Here is a 20275-nt window from a genome sequence, read left to right as displayed (position 1 = left end):
ACCTTTCATGTCTCCTGCCTCAAGCCTGTTTTCCTCAGTCCTCTGTTGCCTCCTCCGCCTCCTCCTCCTCGGATGATCGGAGGTGGTCCTGCCTACACGGTGCGGCGCATCATGGATTCCAGACGGCGGGGCCGGGGTTTCCAGTATCTCGTGGACTGGGAGGGGTATGGTCCTGAAGAGAGGAGTTGGATTCCGCGGCGACAGATCCTAGATGCTGACCTCATTCGGGACTTCTACCGCCTCCATCCTGGCGCTCCGGGGAGTCCGCCCGGTGGCGTTCGTCGGAGGGGGGGTACTGTAACGATTCCGGCAGTCTGAGTCGGTTCCTGTATGTGTATTAGTTTTTCTGCTCGGGATCTCCAGTTTCCCGAGGGTTCTGGAAACGCTCCCTGCCTGGTTGCCGGGCTACGTTGCTAGGCGGGAGCTCTCCTGATTTCCACACCTGCATTCCATCAGCAATCTGCACACCTGGCCCTGATCATCACCTTCATAAGCGCTGACCTGACATCCATTCCCTGCCGGATCGTTAGCCATGAACAGTATGTTTATCAGCGGATCAGTCCTAGAGCTTAGAGCATTAGTTTTGTTGTTTTGCACCTTGTTTGCTGGTTGTATGCTTACCTCCGTTTTGTTCTCCCTACAGTCACTCGTCCGGAACCTTCACCCAACCTCTGCCTGATGGTCGGCGGCTGCCGAGCCATCATTGGACCAACCACTGCACCCTCTACAACTCATCCACGCCGCCCGCTCTGTTCCCTGGATTATTCAACATCACCCGTGGATCAGTTAAATAAACACTCACCTTCGACACCACTTACCTTGTCCTGGTCTGCTTCTGGGTTCTGGCTTAGTAAACCGTGACAAATCTTCTGTATAGCCCCCCTACCTTGTCACAACACAACTGATTGGCTCAAATGCATTAAGAAGCTTTCCATTAAGAAGGAAAGAAATTCCACAAATTAACTTTTAAGAAGGTACACCTGTTAATTGAAATGCATTCCAGGTGACTACCTCATGAAGCTGGTTGAGATAATGCCAAGAGTGTGCAAAGCTGTCATCAAGGCAAAGGGTTGCTATTTAAAGAATCTCAAATATAAAATATATTCTGATTTGTTTAACACTTTTTTGGTTATTACATGATTACATATGTGTTATTTCATAGTTTTGATGTCTTCACTATTATTCTACAATGTAGAAAATAGTTTTTTTTATATAAAGAAAAACCCTTGAATGAGTAGGTATTCTAAAACTTTTGACCTGTAGTGTATATATATATTTTTTACAGGACAAATTTGAGGGAGTACATGCTCCTGTGCTCCCTATGGGCATGACTCCTCTGCACAAAAACACCCACTCCAATAGTCACTTGCCCTGTGACTGACAAGTAACCAAACAAACGCATGCACAGAGCTCTTAAATTGCCTCTTGGACTTGGGTTCAAGGGCAGAACATGAAAACAGTCAGTACAGGTATAAGCGGCTTTAAGCACCTGGATTTGGAATGACGGACTTGATAAGCCTCATCAGTTTAACTGAAAATAACTAGGCTGCGGAGAAACACAGCAGAGCGCATAGCCTTTCGATAGTGCGGTGCCAAAGTGATTCGGTTTTAAATAGTGCATAACGGGATTAAATCTAACGCTTCAGGGTCGACTGGCAGTTTGATTAATTTGGAAGATATCTACCTGTTATTGTCAGCAGGAACACCGCATAAAGAGAGCGCGCGAAAGCTTGTTGCTGGAACGCATAGGCTAATGATGCTCTCTGGCTCTGTCCAGCGCGCACAGGGCTGAAAAGACAAACGCGCATGATTCAGGACAACTAGGCGTCTCAACAGTTTTCGGGGATGAAAACTTCAACATGGCAAAATCCTGTATACCTGTTTGAAACGATGCCTACATGAAAATCCCTCTCACGACTGCCGCTTTCGCTCTGACCGGCCGTTACAGAGCGGCTTCTTCTTCTTTTTCTATTAGATTTGAGGGAGAGTGGATCCTTTTCGGTGCGAGAGCGGCTGTCCGCAGAAATGCCAGGCAACCTCACTGTCTCAAACAACACCGTGCTAGTTTTGGGTACTGAGATTAACACCGCACAAACCCGGGACACTGACTATAACTTCCCTGCTCTGATACTCGGAATATTGCTAATTGTGGTCATCATTTGTGGAAATGTGCTTGTGTGCCTTAGCGTGTACAGGGAAAAAGCTTTGAAAACTACAACCAACTACTTCATAGTCAGTCTGGCTGTGGCTGACTTGATGTTGGCAGTTTTGGTTTTGCCACTGTTTATATATGTGGAGGTGAGTAAAATATATTTAACTATCTTTTACTATCTTTATGATACGTTGATGATGATGCTTATTATTAATAGTGATAGTATTAATCATTATAATAATTACGCAATATCATATCTAAGTATGATATTCATAAGGGTCAATTAATTATGCTTAGAAGCCATTTCAAATAAGAACACATAATGTAACATTGTAAAATTGTAGTATGCCATCTGTCACTCCAAACCACAGGCTATGACAGAACAGACCACATGTTATTAATCAATAATATAAATTGTCATTTCACATTGATATTATGCATACTTAATAGTATGCCATATGTACACAGTTGGTTATTGTCTAACAACCTATTGTCTAGTGGGGCCAGGTTTACTTACATGTGTTGCAGCTGATGCAAGGGTGAACACTGCACAGAATGGATGATGTGCATGCTGGATTAGCACAGTTAACTCATTAATACAATGGTTTGCAAAGGCATGTGTACCTAGATTGTTGTTGTCAAAGCTTTTCTGTCAAACCTTCTCATATGGTTCCTCGACACCATTGAGTATTCGAGCCAGCTAAATTATCATTAGACAACATGGCTTCACCAGATCTAGTCCTGTAACTATATTGAAAAAATATATAAACGCAACATGTAAAGCGTTGGTCCCAGTTTCCCAGAAATGTTCCATATGCACAAAAAGCGTATTTCTCTAAAATGTTGTGCACAAAGTTATTTACATCCCTGTTAGTGAGCATTTCTCCATTGCCAACATAATTCATCTACCGGAGAGGTGTGGCATATCAAGAAGCTGATTAAACAGCATGACCATTACACAGGTGCACCTTGTGTTGGGGACAATAAAAGGTCACTCTAAAATGTGCAGTTTTGTCACACAGCACAATGCCATAGATGTCTCATGTTTTGAAGGAGTGTGCAATTGGCATGCTGACTGCAGGACTGTCCACCAGAGCTTTTGCCAGAGAATTGAATGTTAATTTCTCTACCATAAACTGCCTCCAACATCGTTTTAGAGAATTTGGCAGTTCGTCCAACCATCCTCACAACCGCGGACCACGTGTAACCACGCCAGCCCAGGACCTCCACATCTGTCTTCTTCACCTGCAGGATCATCTGAGATCAGCCACCCGGACAGCTGATAAAAGGGGGTTTGCACAACCGAAGAATTTCTGCACAAACTGTCAGAAACCGTCTCAGGGAAGCTCATCTGCATGCTCGTCGTCCTCACCAGGGTCTTGACCTGACTGCAGTTCGGCGTCGTTACCGTCTTCAGTGGGAAAATGCTCACCTTCGATGGCCACTGGCACGCTGGAGAAGTGTGCTCTTTACAGATGAATCCCGGTTCCAACTGTACTGGGCAGATGGCAGACAGCATGTATGGCGTCGTGTGGGCGAGCGGTTTGCTGATGTCACCGTTGTGAACAGAGTGCCCCAAGTTGGCGGTGGGGTTATGGTATGGGCTACGAACACAATTGCATTTTATCAATGGCAATTTGAATGCCCAGAGATACTGTGAAGAGATCCCGAGGCCCATTGTCGTGCTACTCATCCGCTGCAATCACCTCATGTTTCAGCATGATACGGCACGGCCCCATGTTGCAAGGATCTGTACACAATTCCTGGCATGCATACTCACCAGACATGTCACCCATTGAGCACGTTTGGGATGGTCTGAATCGACGTGTATGACATTGTGTACCAGTTCCCGCCAATATCCAGCAACTTCGCACAGCCATTGAAGAGGAGTGGGACAACATTCCACAGGTCACAATTAACAGCCTGATCAACTCTATGCAAAGGAGATGTGTCACGCTGCATGAGGGAAATGGTGGTCACACCAGATACTGACTGGTTTTCTGATCCACGCCCCTACTTATTTTTAAGGTATCTGTGACCAACAGATGCATCTGTATTCCCAGTTATGTGAAATCGATAGATTAGGGCCTAATTTATTTATTTCAATTGACTGATTTCCTTATATGAACTGTAACTGTTACATTTATATTTTTGTTCAGTGTAAGTATTTCAGAAATAATCAGATAACACTGACATGCACTGTCTCTAAAAAATCATACACTGTATGAGGATTGGAATCTAACTTCAACCACGCAGCTACAGCTACACTGTAGGCATGAACTCTATTTGACCCCTCGGGCAGAAAACGTGGGGCTCCTCTCCACTGATGAGACCAGAACCCCCTGCAGCGAGTCATTGCACAGCTGCATCCCCATTCATTCTGCCACAGCACATGCCTCACTCGCAGCACTTTACACACATTTACTCAGCAGGCCGGCGAACTGAGGCTGGCTAGCATCTCCCCTTAGCCCCTCTCCTCCTCCCCTCAGCCAGACAGCCACTAGTAGCCCAGAGACCCAGCAGAGGAACAATGGTTTGTCACTGACAGAACATTCCATTCCCAGGGCCACTGTCCCAAGCGCCACACTGGACACTGTTATTGCGCCTTCAGAGGGGATAAGACAGCTTGATATAGCATCCGTCTGGCCAGTCTGATTAAATGATTTAGCGGCCCAGTTAAATTACTTTGAAAATTCTTCCCCCTTCCCTCCCATCCTTGGGATGATCGCTGATTTGACATGACTCAGTCAGAAGGGATGGAATCCAACCAAGTTGGAACAGTGATTAGGCTACTTCACGGACGGGGAGAAGGAAGGAAGAAGGAAAGTGTTTAGCCTATAGTGTTGAAACAGAGACTCATGTATCACATCAAATGACAGACTCTGTGGCAGTGAACACGTCGCCAACCTGGCAGCTAAATATGGGTAATTTTGATCAGAGAGAGAAGTCATTAAGAAAAAGCCAATTAAAAGGTTTGTCCTTTTATTGCTCAGGTGATAGAATGCCATTAAAATCCTCTCAACTTTGACGAGGACAAAACGTGCCATAATCGGCACCGCGCACCACGCCTGCATTTCCCAATCAGCCAGAGGGGCCGGGCTGGAAAGTGGTGTGTTTCACTCTACTTGGCTGTATGAAAGAGCTGCAGCAGTGCTAATGAGGAAATTAAGATTTCTCACACAGCCAATCTGGTGGGTGCAGAACACTAGGCTGGCGGAAGACCTTGTGGAAGTGATTAGAGGCGAGGGAGGGGCAAGGAGTTGTCAGAAGACCTTGGCTCTCTCAATTCATTTAATTCTCAGCTGTATTGAATGAGACGGTACAGGGTCCCTCCCTTCTGACCTTTTTCAACGTGGGGAATTGGGGAAAGATGAATGGAGAAAGAGACTAAGGTCTTTGATGCTGCTGTCTGACCATGTGGGTTTTGTTGCTCTGATCTGTTTCAGTTCCAGGATGGTCTATGGTCACTGAACATGCACGTCTGCGACGGCCTGATGACCATGGACGTGATGTTGTGCACAGCCTCCATATTCAACCTCTGTGCCATCAGCATCGACAGGTGATCAGCCTTTAACTCTCTGTTAACATTCTGTCCGATTTCTCAGGTGGTGGTCGAAGCTCTGACGTCAAGTATCACTTTATGACAGAAACAGCATTGCATTATAAGCATGAGTCAATTAATCTGATTGCCTCCAGCAATGATGTATCCAAGATGGTGTAGCAGTGTGGTCGTGTATTCTGTAGTGTGCTCGTGTAAATAGTCTGTTTTTTAGTTTTTGGTCTTTTTCGTATATATTTCTCAATCTCACTTTTCATCCCTCAACTAAATATACTTTCCTGCAACCCGCCTCACTCAATGTGGAACGGATTCTATTATTTCTTATACCTTTTTATCAAGAACCTCCGTCTGAAACTAGCCAGCTAGCCAGCTAACGAGCTACTTGCTAGCTACTTGCTATTAGCCACCGTTAGCGGTTTTCACCATTGTCCGTGGCCTGCACTACCTACCAGCCAGCTCTAGCCTGGACAATTATCGGCCAGTCTGCACAACACGCTATCAACCCAGAACATATCTGATTTTCTGCCGGAATCACTGGACCTTTAACACCTGATCATCGCAACTAGCTAGCTGCAACCGAATGGATGTTGTTGTTGGCTAATCACCACTGCCCCGAAACAAGCACCAGTTAGCCTTAAGCTAGCCTCGAGCCAGGCCCATCTCCCGGCTATCTACCTCTCTGTCAACCGGACGGGACCTCCTAGTGTCGACACGGAGCCCCGCCGATCCATCACGACTGGTCTGCCGAAGTAATCGTCTGATGTGGTTTCAACAGGCTTCCCGTTGCGACGATCACGAAGATCCATCTGCTAGACCCGGCCCGCTAGCACACGCAATCAACAGCCTTGCCTCCTGCTAGCCTGTGCAATAGCAGCCATCGAACTGCTCCCGGACTCTCCTTTTGCTGTTCACTGGACCTTATGATCACTCAGCTACACAGCTGATGCCTGCTGGACTGTTCCTTTACACGGTACCCCATCCTGTTTATCTGTCCTGTTTATCTGTTTAGCCTCAGCCCAAACTTTTGTCGCCATTACCAGTTGTTGTCTTAGCTCTCTCGAAAACACCTGTGATTGCATTATGCCTGTCTCCCATGTCAATATGCCTTGCCTGTTTCCGTTAGTTCTTATTATACAATTTCACTGTAGAGCCCCCAGTCCCGCTCAACCTGCCTCAGATAGCTCCTTTGTCCCACCCCCCATACACGCAGAGACCGGCTCAATCGGTGCCTCCAGTGATGCCATCTCTTTCATCGTTACCCAACGCTTAGGTTTACCTCCGCTGTGGCCTCCTGTAGCTCAGTTGGTAGAGCATGGCGCTTGCAATGCCAGGGTTGTGGGTTCGATTCCCACGGGGGGCCAGTATGAAAAATGTATGCACTCACTAAATCTGTATGTCGCTCTGGATAAGAGCGTCTGCTAAATGAGTAAAATGTAAATGTACTTATATCCTTGTCTGTACATAATGCCCTGAATCTATTCTATAACGCCCGGAAATCTGCACCTTTTATTCTCTGTACCCAACACACTAGAAGACCAGTTCTTAAAGCCTTCAGCCGTATCCTTATTCTACTCCTCCTCTGTTCCTCTGGTGATGTAGAGGTTAACCCAGGCCCTGTAGCCCCTAGTATCACTCCTACTGCCCAGACGCTATCATTTGTTGACTTCTGTAACCGTAAAAGCCTTGGTTTCTTGCATGTTAACATCAGAAGCCTCCTCCCTAAGTTTGAGTTATTCACTGCGTTAGCACACTCCGCCAACCCTGATGTTCTAGCAGTGTCTGAATCCTGGCTTAGGAAGGCCACCAAAAACACTGACATTTCCATCCCCTACTACAATATTTTCTGTCTAGATAGAACTGCCAAAGGGGGCGGAGTTGCAATCTACTGTAGAGATAGCCTGCAGAGCTCTTTCATACTATCCAGGTCTGTGCCCAAACAGTTTGAGCTTCTACTTCTAAAAATCCACCTTTCCAGAAATAAGTCTCTCACTGTTGCCGCTTGCTACAGACCCCCCTCAGCCCCCAGCTGTGCCCTGGACACCATATGTGAATTGATTGCCCCCCATCTATCCTCAGAGTTCGTACTGCTTGGTGACCTAAACTGGGATATGCTTAACACCCCGGCCGTCCTACAATCTAAACTAGATGCCCTCAATCTCACACAAATTATCAAGGACCCTACCAAGTACAACCTTAAATCCGTAAACATGAGCACCCTCATAGATATCATCCTGACTAATTTACCCTCTAAATACACCTCTGCTGTCTTCAACCAGGATCTCAGCGATCACTGCCTCATTGCCTGCGTCCGTAATGGGTCCGTGGTCAAACGACCACCCCTCATCACTGTCAAACGCTCCCTAAAACACTTCAGCGAGCAGGCCTTTCTAATTGACCTGGCCCGGGTATCCTGGATGGATATTGACCTCATTCTGTCAGTAGAGGATGCCTGGTTGTTCTTTAAAAGTGCTTTCCTCTCCATCTTAAATAAGCATGCCCCATTCAAAAAATGCAGAACTAAGAACAGATATAGCCCCTGGTTCACCCCAGACTTGACTGCCCTTGACCAGCACCCCGCCCCCCCGCCCCCCCGCTTCTCCTTCACCCAAATTCAGATAGCTGATGTTCTGAAAGAGCTGCAAAATCTGGACCCCCTACAAATCAGCTGGGCTAGACAATCTGGACCCTTTCTTTCTAAAATTAGCTGCAGAATTTGTAGCAACCCCTATTACTAGCCTGTTCAACATCTCTTTCGTATCATCTGAGATCCCCAGAGATTGGAAAGCTGCCGTGGTCATCCCCTGCTTCAAAGGGGGTGACACTCTAGATCCAAACTTTTACAGACCTATATCCATCCTGCCCTGCCTTTCGAAAGTATTTGAAAGCCAAGTTAACAAACAGATCACCGACCATTTCGAATCCCACCGTACCTTCTCCGCTATGCAATCTGGTTTCCGAGCTGGTACTGGGTGCTCCTCAGACACGCTCAAGGTCCTAAACGATATTATAACCGCGATCGATAAAAGACAGTACTGTGCAGCAGTCTTCATCGACCTGGCCAAGGCTTTCAACTCTGTCAATCACCGCATTCTTATTGGCAGACTAAATAGCCTTGGTTTCTCAAATGACTGCCTCGCCTGGTTCACCAACTACTTCTCAGATAGAGTTCAATGTGTCAAATTTGGAGGGCCTGTTGTCTGGACCTCTGGCAGTCACTATGGGGGTGCCACAGGGTTCAATTCTCGGGCAGACTATTCTCTGTGTATATCAATGATGTCGCTCTTGCTGCTGGTGACTCTCAGATCCACCTCGCAGACGACACCATTTTGTATACATCTGGCCCTTCATTGGACACTGTGTTAACAAACCTCCAAACGAGCTTCAATGCCATACAACACTCCTTCCGTAGCCTCCAACTGCTCTTAAACGCTAGTAAAACTAAATGCATGCTCTTCAATCGAACGCTGCTTGCACCCGTCCGCCCGACTAGAATCACTACTCTCAGCGGGTCTGACTTAGAATATGTGGACAACTACAAATACCTAGGTGTCTGGTTAGACCGTAAACTCTCCTTCCAGACTCACATTAAGCATCTCCAATCCAAAGTTAAATCTAGAATCGGCTTCCTATTTCGCAAACAAAGCCTCCTTCACTCATGCTGCCAAACATGCCCTCGTAAAACGGACTATCCTACCGATCCTTGACTTCGGGAATGTAATTTACAAAATAGCCTCCAACACTCTACTCAGCAAATTGGATGTAGTCTATCACAGTGCCATCCGTTTTGTCACCAAAGCCCCATTTACTTCCCACCATTGTGACCTGTACGCTCTCGTTGGCTGGCCCTCACTACATATTCGTTGCCAAACCCACTGGCTCCAGGTCATCTATAAATCTCTGCTAGGCAAATCCCTGCCTTATCTTAGCTCATTGGTCACCATAGCAACACCCACCCGTAATATGCGCTCCAGCAGGTATATCTCACTGGTCATCCCCAAAGCAACACCTCCTTTGGCCGCAATTCCTTCCAGTTCTCTGCTGCTAATGACTGGAACGAACTGCAAAAATCTTATCTCCCTCACTAATTTTAGCATCAGTTGTCAGAGCAGCTTACCGATCACTGCACCTGTACACAGCCCATCTGTAATTAGCCCACCCAACTACCTCATCCCCATATTGTTATTTATTTTGCTAATTTGCACCCCAGTATCTCTATTTGCACATCATCTTCTGCACATTATCACTCCAGTATTAATACTAAATTGTAATTATTTTGCACTATGGCCTATTTATTGCCTTACCTCCATAACTTACTACATTTGCACACACTGTATATAGATTTTATATTGTGTTATTGACTGTATGTTTTGTTTATCCCATATGTAACTCTGTGTTGTTGTTGTTTTTAATCGCACTGCTTTCCTTTATCTTGGCCAGGTCGCAGTTGTAAATGAGAACTTGTTCTCAACTGGCCTACCTGGTTAAATAAAGGTGAAATAAAAATAAATAAATAAAAATGAGCTGTCATCTCTTTCCCCCCCTTCTCCCTAAAAGCACTCACTCTTAACAGAAAGCACAAATGAGGCAGACAGAAAAAGAAAACAAGAAAACCGAAACCTCAGGATATGTTGATCAACTGCCAGCATTGGCATGGGATCATTAGCTAGTTGACCTGATATGATTATCCTTCTCTTTGCTCACTGTTGCACAGCCTCTCACTGACATGAAGATGTATAGGGCCTGTTGAAGTATTTGTTGCCTCCGTGTTGCCTGTAGCTAAGCAAACATCATTAGCTTTCAGACAAATGGAAATAATGGACAACTGAAATAAATGAAAGGCTACCAAAGAAACCAACGCATACACCAACATACATTTACTGCATTTCTGTCAAATGTGATGTACTAGAATGACATATCTAAGTAAATAATTCATTTATTTCATTCATAAATAGCTCTCTTCTACACAGAGTATAGATACAGCTCCTCTCAATCTCTTCTCTGGTTGATGTGATTCATTCAGGTTCATCGCTGTCTCCATCCCACTGAACTACAACCGTAAGCATGTGGACCAGAGACAGATCTTCCTGCTCTCCGCCACGTGGATCCTGGCCTTGGCGGTGGCCTCGCCCGTCATGTTCGGCATCCAAAACGTCCCCCAGCGAGACCCAACAGAGTGTAAACTAGAAGATGACAACTATGTGGTGTATTCCTCTGTCTGCTCCTTCTTCATCCCCTGCCCCATAATGCTCCTCCTCTACTGCGGGATGTTCCGGGGCTTGAGGAGGTGGGAGGAGGCGCGCAAGGCCAAGCTGAGGAGCAGCATCCAGGCCTGTAGGAAGTTCCAGGAGGCCGCTGCCTCCCTGCCCCCGCTGGCCTCCCTGCCTCCTCCTCTGCACCCCGTTATCAAGCGGGATGAGCTGACAGACATGAAGCGGCAGCTAACGGATATTAATCTGGAGGAGCTGGACCCTTACCCCCTAGAGTCTCCAGACGGCCCCTATAACAACTCTTCACCTGACACTCCAGACTTTCCCTATAACTCCTCAACAACTCCAGAGTACAAGGACGGTCCTGTGCCCACCGTGGTGGCCTACTGTAACATTAAGCACAACCTCCACCCCACACCCGACCCTCACAAGAAGAAGAGGGCCAAGATTAATTGCAGAGAGAGGAAGGCCATGAAAGTGCTTCCTGTCGTTGTGGGTGAGTGGGATTCTTTTTGTTCTCTTATCGGTTTGCTGCCTCTATTGTGGTAACAGTATTGGCCAGGGCACTGATGCAACTGTTCATTTAACTGTGTAACTGTTGCAGTGTCGATGCTACAGAAAGAAGGTGCCTCTCTTTGTTATAAAGCCAGCACTCACAGAAAACACTCCCCAGACCAAAACCCAAGTTCAGAGTCAGGCAGTTGTCTTGAATTTCCATTAACGCTGCGTATTAAAAAAGCTAAATAGACATTTTTTATTTAAAAGCAAAATGTAGGGCTCTATTTAACAAACCTAACGCAATGTAAAATCTTAGCACTGACAGTAGCATTACAGGTTTGGGGATGTGTCTGAAATATTTTTGCTATTTTCACAACTGGAATTATGGGCGCAGTAGCTAGTGGTGGCGCGAAAGGGCTGGGTTTTGATGAATAAACAAGTGGGTGTGTCGTGGCTTGGCCCCTTACTGGCCAATCAGAACGTACTCCATGGCTAGATGTGGTTGCTTCAAGTTGTGTATTTGTGGTCTTTTATGTATTGCGTTGTCATCAACTCCGATTTGAATGTTAGTCCGTTATAGCCTAATTCGTTAAATAGCCTGTCCCATTTTCAGTCCACATTGTTCTAATTGCATTGCTTCAATATGGAAATACATTGTTAAACATAAGCTATAGCAGTCTGGACATGGACATGCCAAACATAGTCAATAAGCAAGATTAAATTCACTAGGCTATTGATAAGGCCTGAAAAAAGACAGTGTATAATTCTAATCAAATTCTACTAAAAATGAAACAACTACTTGTTTTAACTAGGCTATGTCTAAATACAGTTCCAGGCACAATAATTGCTCACCGTGGGCGTATAATACAGACAAGGCAACTTAGACTATGGAGGGTTTTCTGCACATACATGGTACACATGTTTCATAGGAGATGGATAAAGATCCAATATAAAGAGAAAGGGGGAATTTTCACTCACCATTATACTGCTCGCAAATGTAATGTTTTATAAACATCATGGTACCATCTTACAGATCATATTTGCATTTCTCCAGAAATAGCAGACAAAATTGCATTGCATTTGAGCCACGTACGTTCTCACCATAAACCCTTTTTACTGCTCGAATTAAGTTGGTAACCAGTTTATAATAGCAATAAGGCACCTCGGGGGTTTGTGGTATATGGTCAATATACCACAGCTAAGGGCTGTTCTTAGGCACAACGCAACCACACCCCCTCGGGCCTTATTGCTTAATAGTGATGATGAGTAAAAAAAACTTTGATTTCACCTCATTTGAACATTCTGTCATAAAGAGCACATGTTCAACTTCATAAATAATATGTTTTCCCATCTCAAGAGTTTAAAAAAATACTATAGTAAGTGCGTCTCCAGCTTGAAAACAATCGAGATCGGCCACTAGGCTGTTTCAATTATTATTTAATGTTTTATTGATTTAAAGAAAAATCATATATCGTACAATGCTCAAAGTGTAGGTCTGGGTCTTGTGCTTCCAATGAGTGGTATTATACAGCTCTACAGTGGATGGTTAGCGGTGTTATGGTGCATTCGTAACCAAGTGGGAAGAGGGAACTTACCACATCTGGGAAAAATCCACTTGAACGGCCCTCCAACTGGTAATCACTATACTGAACAAAAATATAAACGCAACATGTAAAGTGTTGGTCCCATTTTATGAGCTGGAATAAAATAATCTTTCCATATGCACAAAAAGCTTATTTCTCTCAAATGTTGTGCACAAATTTGTTTACATCCCTGTCAGTGAGCACTTCTCCTTTGCCAATATAATCCATCCACCTGACAGGTGTGGCATATCAAGAAGCTGATTAAACAGCATGATCATTACACAGGTGCACCTTGTGCTGGGGGACAATAAAAGCCACTCTAAATGTGCAGTTTTGTCACACAACACAATGCCACAGATGTCTCAAGTTTTGAGGGAGTGTGCAATTGGCAAGCTGACTGCAGGAATGTCCACCAGAGCATTTCTCTACCATACGCCGCCTCCAACGTCGTTTTAGTCAATTTGGCAGTACGTCCATCTGGCCTCACAACTGCAGACTACGTGTAACCACGCCAGCCCAGGACCTCCACATCCGGCTTCTTCACCTGCGAAATCTTCTGAGACCAGCCACCCGGACAGTTGATGAAACTGAGGAGTATTTCTGTCTGTAATAAATATTTGACTTTATGTTTTTTTACCCCATATGTAACTCTGTGTTGTTGTTTTTATCGCACTGCTTTGCTTTATCTTGGCCAGGTCGCAGTTGTAAATGAGAACTTGTTCTCAACTGGCTTACCTGGTTAAATAAAGGTGAAATAAATAAAATAACATGACAGAGGGAATGGAAGCTTGTTGTGTGCAACAGGGAGGGGCAATTGAATGCAAGACTCACAAAAATGGTTTACTGTTAAAACATTTCTAGCCTGTCTATCTATGCGTAACAGGGTTGAGGTGTTATGCTCGACCCACTCAATGTTTCACAACAAAACACAAGAAAATGCCCAAAAATAGTTGAACCAGCTCACCAGCTTTTACACTATGATTTTACTATTATATGTTCAATGTTTCTTTTGAAAGAAAAGGGTCTATTACTCCGAATATCACACATGGACAACTCCTATGGCTCCTCATTCAATATCCTGAGATATATGACATCGTATTCTCTCTCTTCATGTTGACAAATACTGACTGTATATCTGTGTTTTCTCAGCACATTCAAGATATTAAGCTATATTGATTCCAGATCTGCCTCTCTTGGCTGAGTTCCTTATACGGATCTTGATATGCTTTTTGATATGCTGAAAATAAGGACGATTTCTGATTCATTTCTGAGTTTTCACCACATGCTCAATTGGACAAATATTAAATCCATATTTTTCTTTCATGCAAAAATCATTTTTGGATTCCCTCCAGATATTGACTCATTAGATATCCTGAGATAGGCCTATGTGGACATTTTATTTTATCTATATGAAGACAAATACTGACAGTAGGCCTACATAGTATATTTTCTCAGCCCATACTGTACAATGCATATGCTCTTGACTGAGGTCCATATCAGGATCTTGATATGCTAAATAAGGACAATTTCTGATGCTTATTTGAGTTTTGAGAACATGCTCAACAATTTGACAAATATTAAATCCATATTCTTTCAGACACTAGCTACACTTTTTGTATTCCCTCTAGATAAAGGCACACGCAAACCGCAAGCTAAAGCACTCTAACTGGTAGCCTAGCAACAAGAATCATGTATTTTCTGCTGTGGAGTTCTGTCATTTTTTAATTTGTGCGGCACAAATTAGTGTGTAAATGGTGTGTAGTCGAACTGACAACTGGAGAAACAAAGAAGTGAGAAGCTGTTCAGAAAATACCTCAAAGAAGTTAACGCTAAAGTGAGTAGCTAATTTGAGATGTTTTATTTTTCTTAGTAACTAGAATCAAGAACGTTAGCTAATTTGGCATGATATGGGGGTACAAGCTAACTGGTAGCCTAGCTAGCAAACAAATAACGAAACTGCCTTCCCTTCAGGGAAAACCCTTTTTAGCCCCTATCAAGCCTCAAGGTGACAGCTAACATTAATGTTTTAAAACATTTAGGCGTATTTTGTATTACTGGTTAATACAGGCAACACAGAGGCAACAAATACTTCAACAGGCCCCATACATCTTCATGTCAGTTAATTGTCCATAACAAACAGGGCAGGCAGGGGTATTGAGGGTGTGCAACTTTATTTTCTGTTAAATAAAATACATTTTTAGCAAAGATTGGCTTACGTTTGCATTTTTACAGAAAACCTGTTGTGAATGGAGCTCTAGATTTTCTTTGCAGTATTTTTTTAACAGAAATTGCAGAGATGTGCTTTGGAAATAGCAACTTGCATTAAATATGATGATGTTTGCTTTTCCGTGCGTTGTATAGCCTACTACTCAGTATGGTGCAAATGTATGCTCAGATATGTCACCTTCATGTGAAGAAGCATGATGATTTTCGGTGCCTGAACAGGTAAAATAATTTGGCCGCTGGACCTTTCATGAGTCGGATTTAGCCCATTTGATCAAACATAAGCGGATGAATATTACATATCATGTAATGATATCTATTGAAATTCAGATTTTTTTTTAGAAATACAGATACATAAATGATCAGGTAATGACTAAAGATATTATAAAAAAAAATATATATATATATATATATACAGTGGGGAAAAAAAGTATTTAGTCAGCCACCAATTGTGCAAGTTCTCCCACTTAAAAAGATGAGAGAGGCCTGTAATTTTCATCATAGGTACACGTCAACTATGACAGACAAATTGAGGGAAAAAAATCCAGAAAATCACATTGTAGGATTTTTAATGAATTTATTTGCAAATTATGGTGGAAAATAAGTATTTGGTCACCTACAAACAAGCAAGATTTCTGGCTCTCACAGACCTGTAACTTCTTCTTTAAGAGGCTCCTCTGTCCTCCACTCGTTACCTGTATTAATGGCACCTGTTTGAACTTGTTATCAGTATAAAAGACACCTGTCCACAACTTCAAACAGTCACACTCCAAACTCCACTATGGCCAAGACCAAAGAGCTGTCAAAGGACACCAGAAACAAAATTGTAGACCTGCACCAGGCTGGGAAGACTGAATCTGCAATAGGTAAGCAGCTTGGTTTGAAGAAATCAACTGTGGGAGCAATTATTAGGAAATGGAAGACATACAAGACCACTGATAATCTCCCTCGATCTGGGGCTCCACGCAAGATCTCACCCCGTGGGGTCAAAATGATCACAAGAACGGTGAGCAAAAATCCCAGAACCACACGGGGGACCTAGTGAATGACCTGCAGAGAGCTGGGACCAAAGTAACAAAGCCTACCATCAGTAACACACTACGCCGCGGGGACTCTAATCCTGCAGTGCCAGACGTGTCCCCCTGCTTAAGCCAGTACATGTCCAGGCCCGTCTGAAGTTTGCTAGAGTGCATTTGGATGATCCAGAAGAGGATTGGGAGAATGTCAAATGGTCAGATGAAACCAAAATAGAACTTTTTGGTAAAAACTCAACTCGTCGTGTTTGGAGGACAAAGAATGCTGAGTTGCATCCAAAGAACACCATACCTACTGTGAAGCATGGGGGGTGGAAACATCATGCTTTGGGGCTGTTTTTTCTGCAAAGGGACCAGGACGACTGATCCGTGTAAAGGAAAGAATGAATGGGGCCATGTATCGTGAGATTTTGAGTGAAAACCTCCTTCCATCAGCAAGGGCATTGAAGATGAAACGTGGCTGGGTCTTTCAGCATGACAATGATCCCAAACACACCGCCCGGGCAACGAAGGAGTGGCTTCGTAAGAAGCATTTCAAGGTCCTGGAGTGGCCTAGCCAGTCTCCAGATCTCAGCCCCATAGAAAATCTTTGGAGGGAGTTGAAAGTCCGTGTTGCCCAGCGACAGCCCCAAAACATCACTGCTCTAGAGGAGATCTGCATGGAGGAATGCGCCAAAATACCAGCAACAGTGTGTGAAAACCTTGTGAAGACTTACAGAAAACGTTTGACCTGTGTCATTGCCAACAAAGGGTATATAACAAAGTATTGAGAAACTTTTTTTATTGACCAAATACTTATTTTCCACCATCATTTGCTAATAAATTCATTAAAAATCCTACAATGTGATTTTCTGGATTTTTTTTTCTCATTTTGTCTGTCATAATTGATGTGTACCTATGATGAAAATTACAGGCCTCTCTCATCTTTTTAAGTGGGAGAACTTGCACAATTGGTGGCTGACTAAAAACTTTTTTTCCCCACTGTATATATATATGGATTCGTTCATGCCTAAGTATAAAGACTTGGATATGTCAGCACGTTGACACCTACCCTTTCCGAAGTTAAAATATTCTACAACAGCGGTCACCAACCGGTCGATCTCCAAGGCATTCCTAGTCAGTCACCAAACATTTATGTTTAAAAAAAACTACGATAAAGGCTTACGGTCCATAAAAAAAAAAAAATCATTCAGCAGCCCTAGCGCCAGGAAGGCAAAGTGTTCCCATTTTGAACCATTTCATGTGTCTGAAGGTAGAACTCCGCCTACCCAAAGAGCAAATCAAGTCCACCTACAGGCCTACCGCTGGCCAATCAGATAGAGTGAGGGAAAAAAGTATTTGATCCCCTGCTGATTTTGTAGGTTTGCCCACTGACAAATAAATGATCAGTCTATAATTTTAATGGTAGGTTTATTTGAACAGTGAGAGACAGAATAACAACAACAAAATCCAGAAAAACGCATGTCAAAACTATTATAAATTGATTTGCATTTTAATGAGGGAAATAAGTATTTGACCCCCCTCTCAATCAGAAAGATTTCTGGCTCCCAGGTGTCTTTTATACAGGTAACGAGCTGAGATTAGGAGCACACTCTTAAAGGGATGCTCCTAATCTCAGCTTGTTACCTGTATAAAAGACACCTGTCCACAGAACCAATCAATCAATCAGATTCCAAACTCTCCACCATGGCCAAGACCAAAGAGCTCTCCAAGGATGTCAGGGACAATATTGTAGAACCTACACAAGGCTGGAATGGGCTACAAGACCATCGCCAAGCAGCTTGGTGAGAAGGTGACAACAGTTGGTGCGATTATTCGCAAATGGAAGAAACACAAAATAACTGTCAATCTCCCTCGGCCAGGGGCTCCATGCAAGATCTCACCTTGTGGAGTTGCAATGATCATGAGAACGGTGAGGAATCAGTCCAAAACTACACGGGAGGATCTTGTCAAGGCAGCTGGGACCATAGTCACCAAGAAAACAATTGGTAACACACTACGCCGTGAAGGACTGAAATCCTGCAGTGCCCGCAAGGTCCCACTGCTCAAGAAAACACAGGGCCGTCTGAAGTTTGCCAATGAACATCTGAATGATTTAGAGGAGAACTGGGGTGAAAGTGTTGTGGTCAGATGAGACCAAAATCAAGCTCTTTGGCATCAACTCAACTCGCCATGTTTGGAGGAGGAGGAATGCTGCCTATGACCCCAAGAACACCATCCCCACCGTCAAACATGAAGGTGGAAACATTATGCTTTGGGGGTGTTTTTCTGCTAAGGGGACAGGACAACTTCACCGCATCAAAGGGACGATGGACGGGGCCATGTACCGTCAAATCTTGGGTGAGAACCTCCTTCCCTCAGCCAGGGCATTGAAAATGAATCGAGGATGGGTATTCCAGCATGACAATGACCCAAAACACACGGCCAAGGCAACAAAGGAGAGGCTCAAGAAGAAGCACATTAAGGTCCTGGAGTGGCCTAGCCAGTCTCCAGACCTTAATCCCATAGAAAATCTGTGGAGGGAGCTGAAGGTTTGAGTTGCCAAACGTCAGCCTCGAAACCTTAATGACTTGGAGAAGATCTGCAAAGAGGAGTGGAACAAAATCCCTTCTGAGATGTGTGCAAACCTGGTGGCCAACTACAGGAAACGTCTGACCTCTGTGATTGCCAACAAGGGTTTTGCCACCAAGTACTAAGTCATGTTTTGCAGAGGGGTCACATACTAAATACTTATTTCCCTCATTAAAATGCAAATCATTTATATATTTTTTTTTACATTTTTCTGGATTTCTTTGATGTTATTATGTCTCTCACTGTTCAAATAAACCTACCATTAAAATTATAGACTGATCATGTCTTTGTCAGTGGGCAAACGTACAAAATCAGCAGGGGATCAAATACTTTTTTCCCTCACTGTAGCTCAAATCACCGTGTCTGCACAGTTTCCTCGAGCAATAGACTGTAAAAAGAAACCTTGAATGCACAGTAAAGTTGATCCTGTGAGATTTAAAAACGTTTAAAACCATGACTAGAGAGAGACTGTTTTTATGAGTAAGTTCATGTTTAAGTTGTTATTCAGCACTGTCAACACTGAATTGTTGTTCAACACATAAAATGTGCGTTCTCCCTACTTCCACTCACACTACAACCAGCACTGCAGCTGCAATGAATGAGTATAGCAACGTTTTCCGATAAGCTTGTGTTATTGAATATTTAACTTTCTCTGGTCATAGGAGTAACAACATGAATTGGTGCATGGGGCATAAATAATGCAGTGCGTCTTGAGTTCAGTTGGAAGACTGTGTCCCCTTTTCTCAGTGGAGGGAGGGAGAGCAGAGGGACGGTGAGTCGGGTGAGAGGCAGCCTCACCGCTGCTCCCTCCCCTCAGACTGATGCAGGCCATCAGTCCAATAAAAAAATTATTATGCTCACTTAGCTGTCCCTCACAAGTAATAACAAATTATATATTACCAGTGTGATCATATACCTACATTCTTTAAATATCATTTCAAAATGGTCTGAGAATAACAACATTGGTAGGGCAATTCAAGCATAGCCAATATGCACGGTAATACCATGGCGTTGTGGAATACTCATTTCTGATTGGCTTGGTTTGCTAAACTAGCAAGTCTGTTTGTTTGGTTACCAAGGCAACTACTGTCGCTATCTAGTAAACTTGCTAGCTGCTTCAGTGGATGTTGAACACATTTCTAGCGGCAAATGAACACATTTCTAGCGCCAAATGTGTTAAATTATAGCCATGGTATAAAAGGGATAATCAACTCGTGGCGCTATGCGTTCTCTGGAAAATAATGCAACTCCGTGGAAGGTTAGTTCAGACTAAAAATGTTGGAAACACTACTTTGCTTGACCATGCTGTAGGTCATGGAACTGTTTGTTACATGCAATATGTTTTGTGGACTACACCAGACAGATGTTGCTCTCCAGTTTTGTAATGAAACAAATGTGTGGTTGAAGTTATTCTGCCACTGTCTTCTTATTGTCTCGGCCTTAGGCCT

General features: G+C 43.8%; 1 protein-coding gene across 1 annotated transcript in view; it reads left to right on the top strand.

Annotated features, from left to right (window-relative positions):
- The first annotated feature begins 1392 nt into the window (after nt 1-1392).
- The window catches only part of drd4a (dopamine receptor D4a), a 45894-nt gene continuing 27011 nt past the window's right edge, over nt 1393-20275 (top strand). The window contains exons 1-3 of the mRNA XM_041848611.1: nt 1393-2298; nt 5599-5711; nt 10732-11414. Coding sequence (XP_041704545.1) covers nt 2026-2298; nt 5599-5711; nt 10732-11414 — 1069 coding nt within the window. The 5' untranslated portion in view covers nt 1393-2025. The remainder of the gene's footprint in view (nt 2299-5598; nt 5712-10731; nt 11415-20275) is intronic.

The sequence above is a fragment of the Coregonus clupeaformis genome, chromosome 26 (genome assembly GCF_020615455.1).
Source record: "Coregonus clupeaformis isolate EN_2021a chromosome 26, ASM2061545v1, whole genome shotgun sequence".
Taxonomy (NCBI): Eukaryota; Metazoa; Chordata; class Actinopteri; order Salmoniformes; family Salmonidae; genus Coregonus; species Coregonus clupeaformis.
Note: the sequence above shows the minus strand (reverse complement) of the source record. Positions and strands in the feature narration are given on the sequence as shown.